The sequence below is a fragment of the Bactrocera latifrons genome, unplaced genomic scaffold, assembly GCF_001853355.1.
Source record: "Bactrocera latifrons isolate USDA-ARS-PBARC rearing strain unplaced genomic scaffold, ASM185335v1 scaffold_223, whole genome shotgun sequence".
Taxonomy (NCBI): domain Eukaryota; kingdom Metazoa; phylum Arthropoda; class Insecta; order Diptera; family Tephritidae; genus Bactrocera; species Bactrocera latifrons.
Genome location: NW_017535775.1, coordinates 379137 through 389413, shown reverse-complemented (window position 1 = coordinate 389413; position 10277 = coordinate 379137). Strand labels below are relative to the sequence as shown.

Genomic DNA, 10277 nt, shown 5'->3' with positions numbered 1-10277 from the left:
AACTATTTTTTATTAGTTTTTTATACTACTTTTAGTATTTGTATTTTTTCTTTTTCTTTTTTGTTTTTTTGTTTTTTAAAAACTTCTGCCTCACAATCAACTGCATGATTTTAGTTTTTAATATGCACCTTTTTAATCATCATCTTGAGTATTTTCGGAAAGCCGACCCAACCGAAAATCACGCCAAACAGCATCGCCGCCACAGAGGCGATCAAAAGTTTATGCCTTTCCACTTTCATGGTTATGATTCGCAGTTATTTAAAGCTCTAAGCAAATAAAATGGAATCTTATTCGAAATGCACTTTTCACTTTTTTTCGCCTGAACTCTTCGTTCTCAACTGCAAGCCTCGGTCTCAGCAAACACACTAAATGCGTCTATTAAGTTTTACTTTCATAGAACATGCAATGGATATAGTTATTGCCCAGACGTCAGATGTCTATCTACGTCGCAAAAATATATATATAGATATGTACATATATGACAACAACAAAAAAAGAACAACACACACTAAAAACTGCGGTGAAAAGTATTCAAAGTTGTTACTTCCCATCGGTGTACGTACAAAAAATCTGAGAATAAAATCATTATTAACTTATTTGCCTGCCGCCAGTCAGTCATCCATTCAATACATATGTAGTTATTACGGCTACTGCTCATATTTTTTTCGCATAAAATTCAATAATATGTGCAATTGATACCTGGCTATTGTGTGGACCTTATGACAATTTGCAATAGACGCCGTTCGCAACACGCCCGCAAGCCTAGCGCTGGGCAGAAATGCACACGCATATAGAGGGCTGGAAATAGCTGCATGTGTACCAGACACGACCCACTTCATTGCAGTTCGACAGCACTTCACCTTGATGCCAACTCCTTGACCACTTTTAGACATATGTTTATCTACCCTGCAAGCATATTGAAGTCCTTCTCATTATTTTGATTGTGGCATGGATATTCTTCTATCCCTGACTTTGATTTCTTAATTGCACTAACTTTGTGCGGAAACTTTATGCAATTGTCAAGAAAACGCCCACTTAGTTTTGTTGTGATTGTGCAAAAGTTCTCACAAAACAATCAGCAATTATTTGTAAAAGGGTTGCCTTCAGTTTTCTTTTCAATTCTGCCAAGTCTACAAAATGCCCTGAATTTGCTACACACACCTGTTACATTTATGGTTTTTCCTCAGCTGTTATGTTTCAAGTTAAAAACTCAATTCTGAATCGATTGGATGTCTGTCGTGTGTATGAATATCAGTGAATCTGAGACAAGCTTTCTAAGCTTCTTTAACTCCTGTTAGTGATGTTCATCAAATTTCTTGGAATATTGTTAAGTTGGTTTGCTTTTGTAGCTCTGATCGTTTTATAAGGTCGCCGTAATTTGGAATTGCCTTGAGTAGTGTAGTGTTCATCTTAAACTATAGTGGAATCATTAAATTCACCCTTGCTAGTAAGGGTAACACTGAACTTCTTGGCGAAGTTTACCCTTTTGGTAATGCTGTCCCTCGGGAGAAAAGCCAATGGTATAACACCAGTAAATTCTTTCATATGCCGTGATGAGATTACCTTACTTCTGCCAAACTCTTCTGCTGTCATATGGAGCTGTGTTTGTTTGGCTACCTGATCGATTACTAGGTAAAGTGATATGAGCGCAAGCATGACTTCAAGAGCTCTCGTCGGTCATCTACGCATTGCACCCGACATGCAAAGACATGCAAGTCGTTGCAGCTTCGGTAGTTGGAGGTATACCGAAGTCTATGAAGCTTTTGAGGCCCATATGTGATTATCAGTCACACGATCATGGTGTACCATCGCCTGACAATGCTTGGTTTACAACTCCAAGATTTATCAGTTAATCGATTGCACATCATTAGCCTTTATTCGCTTTGACCATGGTCAGGTCGGCATGTTGCTTCCACCGCAAAGTAGAATCCATCGTGAGATCAAGATTTTTGACCATGTTTTACATTTCTACTACTCTATCCCCAGAGTTAGCTTCTTGAGGCCGGGCAGGGCCCCAGTCGAAGAGAGTTCCTTGAATTTGCTCATAATAACAATGTCATCACTATATTGTTTTCAGCGACAAAGGCTCCATAACAGGGGGATAACACTTCACCCTGTGAGCAGTCTGTTGGAGTGCCAAATTATTGTGATGAATCCTTATATCCCCAACTATGGTTTTAGCTATTCTGGTGCGCAGTACGGCCTCTATCCATTTGCGCATACGATCTACCACATTCCTTTTTCCCAGTGCGCATAACATTACTTTCCATCTCTCTATCTCCAAAGTTAACTGGTGCAGAGCAGTATTAGTTGATCTGCCTGCTCGTAAGCATGCTGGTTTCCATGCAAGGCTGAGATTTTCACCACTTTCGACCTTATTTTAAGATCCACGATGTACCCATACTTTTTAGAAAAAACGAAATTAGAGGTAATTGGCTGGGAAGATTTTGCGAGTGAATAGTCCTTCTTTTTTACGTTGGGTATAAATATCACCTTCACGGCCCTCCAGGAGATATGAGTTTTAAACTTTTTAGTAGGCGGGACCAAGGAACATTGGTGCCATGTTTCAACACGATATCTTAATGTTTACTCAAGTTATCGCTTGCACAGACAGACACACGTATGGGCGGACGAACAGGAATAGAGTTACTCGGACTTCAACTCGTCTCATCACTTTAATCATTATATACAAATGATAATCCTTTAACAATATAATGCAAGAGTATAAAAATATACAAAAATATTACACTGATTAATGTTTTAAAATTCGTTAATCTGGCAATGCGGAAGCGCTGTTAATGCCGCAATTTTTCCTATTTTCTTGTTTACATACTTAGATTGCAATTTATGCGTTCCTATTATCCTCTTAAACCATACAATTATGAAATAAAAATTTCAATTGTCGGAAATAGCTTTCTAAACGCCTCTGCACCTGTTCAAAATTCCGCAATTCGCATGGTATTGTTTATCATCTGCAAACAAGCTGAACTTGAAATTTTAAATGCCTGGCAATTACTTCAAATTGCAACACTTTCGATGGTATTTTTTCCTTGAGAATAAATATCATTTTTGACAGAAAAAACTTTCACGGATTTATAGGAATAAAACATGTGCTTATGATGGGCAATTAAAATAATAAAAACAATTTATTTCTAATTAAAAATGGGTAAAACAATTAAACGCTGAAAAAACAGGGAAGGAAAAAAATATTAAAAAAAAAATAAAAAAATATTGAAGAAAAAATCTGAAGCTTTTTTCTGAACAGAAATTGGTAAAATAATTCATATTTTTTATAAAAATTCAAATTTCTTCAAATTGAAAAAAATTATTATTTAAAAAAAATCTTAATTCCTTTTTTTTTTCAATTTTCTCTTCGTATTTTGTCGACAGTTACAGTCGTAAATCGCCAATGTTACCAATCACATTGTGTTACCATATAGTGTTGGAAAGATGAGATTTAAAGCTGGGTGAAAACATAATTAATTAATTCCCATATTAACCTAATTCTGAAGACCTTTGCTTCGGCTTTTGTAATTTTTCTCGACGTTTTGCTCACTACATTTCCCAGCTTCAATGCGAAAAACACACAAAAACTAGTTCGTGAGTAATAAAATTAAATAAATATAAAAAATCAACCATGCACCTATAAGAAAATGGAAAGCACAACAAATGGCATGAAATAAATAGGAAAAAAAAGAGAGAAGTGTATTAACCTGTTCATTCCGCTTTGCATTTTTCTCGTCTTACCAGCACGTCATCCTAAAAAGCGGGTCACAACGTGCTTCTTATGCGGCCGCAACTCCAATTTCTGCCCGCACACATATTAAAACAAAATGTGTATGCTTGAGTGAGTGGCGCTGCAACAGTGCTTGCAACGTCGAAACCGGTTCTTAATACCTTTTTATAAAATTATGCAGCAGTAAGCGATGAAGCACAATAGCACACATGCATACAGTAGGCAATAATCCTATGCGAACCAAATATTGAAAACGCCAAGGCAGTTACCGATGAAAAATAAATATGTGTTTTTTGAAAGTGCACCGATAAGCGTGACTCATAAAATAAATTTGTTGCGTTTATCGACACCTCTAGGGTCTGTTAGGTGTATTTCAATATGGAAGTAATGCTTTCGTTCATCCAACAGTGGAAGTTTTCAAAAAACACTTACTATATATGTATAAGGGCTCTTAAAATTATTCGAATAACCTAAAAGCCGATAGTCGAATAAAAAAAAAAGTTTCTATATGTATATACAATATATTGGTTAGTCGAAAAGTCTTTTCGTATTCTTAATCAAACTTCAACTTATTTTTTTATATTTATAATGCACTTTAATGAACCAAATATGTACCACTTTGGTCGACCACTTTTTGCCATTTTTCCGTCAGTGTAAAAATTTTCTGGTTTTCACACACCTCTCTTCAGGCCAACTTTACACCATTAAGTTAGTTCTGCATTGACCGAAACAAATGGTAGTCCGATAGTGCGAGGTCAATTCTATATGGTGCGTACATGAAAACTTCCCAGCCAGGCTCTCCCAGTTTTTTCCGCGTCGTCACAGATGTGTGTGGTCTAGCGTTGTCCTGATGGAAGACGAAGCCCTTTCTGTTGATCAGTTCTGACCGTTTTTTTCGATAGCTTGCTTCAATCTAATAAGTTTTTGACAGTAAAATATAAAACCAATCGTTCGACCATGCTGGAGCAGTTCATAGTGAATGATTCCTTTCCAATCCTACCAAACACTCAGCTTAACCTTTTGAGGCGTCAATCCTGGCTTTGCGACCATTTGTTGAGCTGCACCTGGCTTGGACCATGATCTTTTTCGCACATTATTTTCGTATTTGATCCACTTTTTCAATCGCAGATGTTAATTCGATTTATTAAATTTTTCACAGACAATTCATATGGTATCCAAACATTGAGCTTCTTTTTGTAGCCAGCCTTTTTTAAATGATTCAAAATCGTTTGGTGGTGAATGGTAAGTTCCTAAAAGATGTCATGGCTGCTTATGTGATGGCCCTGGTCAATCTTTTTCATAATTTCATAGACTTTTGCAACGGTTAGCCAAAAAAGAGCGGTTTATCGAATAATGGATTAAAACTACTTTTGACTATCCTGATAGCTGAAGGTCATCCCAAAAAGTTGTTATGCAAAGTGTTTCGAAAACTGGCATAAGATACATCTAGTGGGGATTACTTTGATGGCGCCAAAATAATTATTTAGAATTTCCGGCCACTTTTTTTTTTTTGCCAATTTTTAAAGGCAGGAAAGTGAAATAAAATTTACTTCCAGATGTTTTGATAGAATTTTTCTTTTGAATACTTTATAACATCATTTTTTAACAAAACTCCTTATTGTATTAAGCCATGGTACGAATATTAATCATACATACTGTTGTTATTGGTTAACATAACATGCATGCGACATTATTTTGTCTTGGCTTGTGTGTTTTTACTAAAACATTCATATTTTATGCTACGCTCTCTACATAGCTGTATGCTGAGAGACTTAGTATACTAATATATTGCGCTCTCGCCTTTACAATTAACTGCTTCTTTGGCCAAGGGAGTGGCGATCTCTGCCGACCTGGCTGAACCCTCAATTAACTGCTTGGGGAGTTAGTATTTGCTGGCTAGTTGTTAGTATTGTCAGGTCAATTATTAATGAATTACACACCCTTTTAATGTGGCTCTGCTGTACAAAGTGTCAATTAAATTGAAAAGAATCGGTTGTTGAGGAATACACACTTATTTGCTGTGCTCTCACGCGCCTAGTACAACAGTTATGTTGTATGAGTAACAAAAGCAAGCGACATGTGAGATTTGTTTAAGAAAAAGTCCGCTAAAATTTGGCTTAATCATTGCTGAGCGCGATTGCATTGGTGTTGGTGAGCCGAGTTTGGGAGTGGCTTGAGAGTATGCGTCAACAAAAGCAGTATACAGTTAACACTTGTTCTGGCAAGACGTAACCATAACATTCATACCTTGTTTACACATTTGCAGACAGTGAAAATTTCCCCAAAAAAAAAACACCAAAGATATTAATAATTGAAGTTATTTTCAATACGTAGAGTAATACACTTCAGATGGGTCCACGTGGTGCGGAACTGTCTAGTGAATTAAAAGCACAGATCATACAGCATTACAAGGACCATAAGTCGGTGCGTGCTATAGCGCGGCTAGTGCATAAGAGTCCAGCGACGGTGCAAAAAGTGATCGAACGTTATCGTGACTCGGGTAGTATTCGAAATAAGGCGCGTTCTGGACGTCCGCGTAAATTCGATGAGGCCGAACATCATTTGATATTGCAGAAAGTGGGCCAGAATGCCAAAATGAGCGCACTCAAACTGCAAGCGGAGGTGGAATGTGAGACGGGCAAATTGTGCAATACCGAGACTATACGTCGTGTGCTCTACTCTGCTGGCTACATTGGGCCACTGATCCATCGCAAACGTGTACACTTCGCTAAGGCACACTTGCAATACGATCTTAACTATTGGCGCAAGGTGCTCTTCTCAAGTGAGTGCCAATTTCAAGCATACCAAACGATGCAACATGTGACGCAATGGCGTCGTGTTAGCACTGAATCGAATACCCCAAATGCCTTGCTTACCTCAAAACAACCCGATAACCTGTTGACACTATGGGGCTGTATGTCCGCTAAGGGTGTTGGCCGTTTGGTTATCTGCGATACGCAAATGAATCGCGAGAAATATTTAAGAATACTACAAGATAATGTGATAGCAAGCGCCACCAAGCTGGACTTGCTGTCTAGCGGTTATATATTCCAGCAGGATAATGACTGTAGGTACCGGACAGGTGTGGTGCGCGATTGGCTACTCTACAAAGTGGGCAAAGTGCTGTATACGCCATCACAGTCGAGTGATCTAAATCCGATGGAGCAGATATGGGGCCATCTAGATTTCATGTTGCAACAAAGTGCAGTGCAAAGTGAAAAGCAGCTGTGCGCTTTGTTCGAAAGTGAGTGGCAGGAGATAACTACGCAAGTAACCGAAGCGCTTGTCGCATCTATGCCGGCGCGTTTGCAGGCCATCTTGGATTCGGATCAGCCATAGACAAAGATGATTTAAACAATAAGTTTATTTTTCTAGTTTTTCGTTTTTTTTTTTTATTTACTACGCATAATAATGGCTTGACAAGAAAAATCAGTTAACAGCAAAATAATAAATAAACAGACCACATAAGACTTTGTAGCATAACGGTTCTGTAGATATTGCATATTAATAAAATTGCCATCAAATGCATTTTTACTAAACTTCTAAGTTAGAACAACCAAAAATTATAATCAAATCAGTATATCAATGTATATACGATTTTAAAAATTTACAAAAACGCACTTAGCCTATTTTCTTGTTAATACACATTAATAATATATATTGTTTCTTTTTTATTATAAATTTTTTGTGTTAGTATCAACACTCGCCCATTTTCCGTCCAATATTAGTTTAATATATTATATATTGTTCTTCGTTTAAGAAACTAGTTTAATATAAAGCCAAAAGCCAAACACAACCTATATTTTTTACGAAAGTAAATACAAATAAAAACAAAGAAAAATTAATGTTTGTTATAAGTTTTAAGTAAGAAAATATATATGGTATAACATATAAAAAAAAAATATATATATATATATATATATATATTATATGTATTGTATGCTTCTTAGATAATTTGTTTAAATCTAAGACATAGCTACCATTTTCGAACCATAACCACATCCAAACAATATGGGTCGTTCCACATGTAGCTGTCATCCTTTAATTATTAACGTTTTCTTCTGGTTTCCTAAAAGAAAAGGTATCTGAACACTCGGATATCCACAAACACTTAAAACCAGAACACTTCGATCATGGAGTCGCCAAACCGAGCTCTGGCGGATACTTTTCTGCTCTTTGGCCATCGTTAAGGGAGCTGTGGGTGGAATAAAGCCGTTGAAGGAGAGGGACTTATGCCTATTTTCATGACTTCTTTGAAGGGTGGTTTTTGATAGGAAAATAAAAATGAATTATCTTGAATATTTAGAGTGTTTTTATTTACTTATAGAAAATATAAAAAAAAAGTATTTGAAAAAATGTAATACTTTATTAGTATTATTATTGTCACTCGAAGTTGGAACCTCACAAAAATGCACGTGGGTGGCCCGGATTATTTTATTCTTTACTCTTAATCTATAAACATGTCATTCTGGGCGGAACTACTGAAGTTAAATTTCAAGGGTAAATAACAAAATTGCGGATTAAAAAAAAAGTCCTTTTATTTTAGCAAGAAAGGGTTATAAAATAAAAAGTTAGGGCTGAAAAAAATTCTCGTTAGTTCCGACTAGAACTATAAGTGTGTCGAACACCCTGTTAAAATTTGAAAGTAATCGATTCAGTAGAAAAAAAAGTTAGGACCCGGGCCGACTAGAAAAACAATGTTTCGAGAGAGGACTCCGAGGCGCGCCACGAAACTTGTTATAACTCCCGAAATATTTCGAGTTTCTGTCTGAAATTTTCACAGTAGATTCTCAAGACATTGTGCTTTCCAATTAATTTTTAGATTTTTTGAACCCAAGTTACCAGACTACTACCTTAAGGTAGTGTTAGATTTACTGCTCTAGAGTGAAGCATCCTTCAGAAAAATAACCATCCACTCAGTTAGCAGAGCGGCAATACTAGCCGTAAACTCATTAACAGTGCGATCAGGGTCGGTCAAGGAGAGCCTAACCTCGCTATCAATAGCATAGAGTATCTTTGTTGTAAGACTGGTGTGGACAGGTCACAGCGGAATCGCAAGATATTATAAAGTTAATGAGCGAGCAAGGAAAGGTATCCTAAACCCGCAATCTGTTAAATTGGAGCGAGTTGGTGATCCCGTATCTTTCAGTAAGTCTAGCCTCTCCGTAGTTGTGGCGCTTTTAACAGAAACAACTCAACACTTGGTTGTTACCAGCATCTGAAAAGTAGGCTTTCGCATAAGCTATGTGTAAAATTTTGTCATTCACAGTGCATACTCGTTGTTTTACCGATTACACCAAACCTATCTTCATTCGTCCAAGTCTTTCAGAATTGTATCTCAAAAATGTGTGTAAAATTTCATGAAGAGCGGTTGAATAGTTCTCGAGAAACCTTGCCAACCGACTTCAAAAACACAGTTTCGCGAAGAACGTATTTAAATGTGAGGCACTTAACCTGGCTAGCCTGGGGCGCACAAGTTCTGAAGACTGTTGTATCTTCTAGCTTACGACCGTAAACCCATGACAATGACAATGAAATTTCTTGGGTAGGTAGGTAAGTGTATTACGAATTGATATATTGGAAAAATTGATTTTGAAAATTTTTGAGTTGTGTATTTTTGTAGTTAGTGTACGTAATTTTTAAATATGTGAATGAGCTATTAAAATGTTTACATTGTAAGAGCTTCGCTGGTGCAGCAATCGGATATTTTATATTATATATTCATATATATAGGTATATATGCATATATTCAAACGTCACATCGCATAGCAGACATTTGCACGTGACTTTGCTGGCGAATGCCATGAAACCGAACATTTGACATTTCCACAGTTACTTGATATGTCAGAAAATTCTAAACAATGCCAAAAAAATAACAAAAATCGTATAGTTCCTAAGCTTTGAGGTATTCAAAGTCTACCCGTTTAAGCTGAAAATTAATGCATGCATATAAATAAGACGCGGCTTGGCAACAGTTTGTCATGGCAATCGCATGTAATTGTACTGCCTTCTAAACAAATAACAACAACAATTAGCAAAACCAGAAAACTAGCGCAGCGTCAATATAGCAACCACTGAAGTGTAAAAAGCAACAAATTAAATTTACATACATATGTACACACACATACGTATGTACGTATTGATGTCAATATCAAAAAATCACATTTAATCAAGAATCTTTAAACGACTGCTTGTGAGACGCAAAACAAACCCGAAATTGATATAAATTGCAGAAATGTCAAAACAAAAAATTCGCTGCAGAAACTGTTGTTACTATTAATATGCACATATGTCTACATATAAATATATGTACGTGTACATTGACATACATATTTACTTTTATAAATGTTTATGTGCATCTTCACACATCGCGAATGAGCCGCAACTGCAAATATGCTTGGATGTAATTATACTGCCACGCCGCCTTAGCAACAGCAATTTGTGTGCTAACATTGGGCTTAAAATGCTTTTTGTTATTATTTAACTTCATTTATAAAATATTTGAACGACATATTTAGCTCTCAACGCGCGCACCATAGCC

The 10277-nt window shown here is 36.5% G+C and overlaps 2 protein-coding genes across 4 annotated transcripts in view; one reads left to right on the top strand and one right to left on the bottom strand.

The window, feature by feature from the left end:
• LOC108968643 (sensory neuron membrane protein 1) overlaps positions 1 to 347 on the bottom strand; it is a 5231-nt gene extending 4884 nt beyond the window's left edge. The window contains exon 1 of the mRNA XM_018932778.1: positions 129 to 347. Within this exon, the coding sequence (XP_018788323.1) occupies positions 129 to 239 (111 nt within the window). The 5' untranslated portion in view covers positions 240 to 347. The remainder of the gene's footprint in view (positions 1 to 128) is intronic.
• The window catches only part of LOC108968640 (5'-AMP-activated protein kinase subunit gamma-1), a 197356-nt gene that overhangs the window by 49920 nt on the left and 137159 nt on the right, over positions 1 to 10277 (top strand). The window lies entirely within an intron of this gene.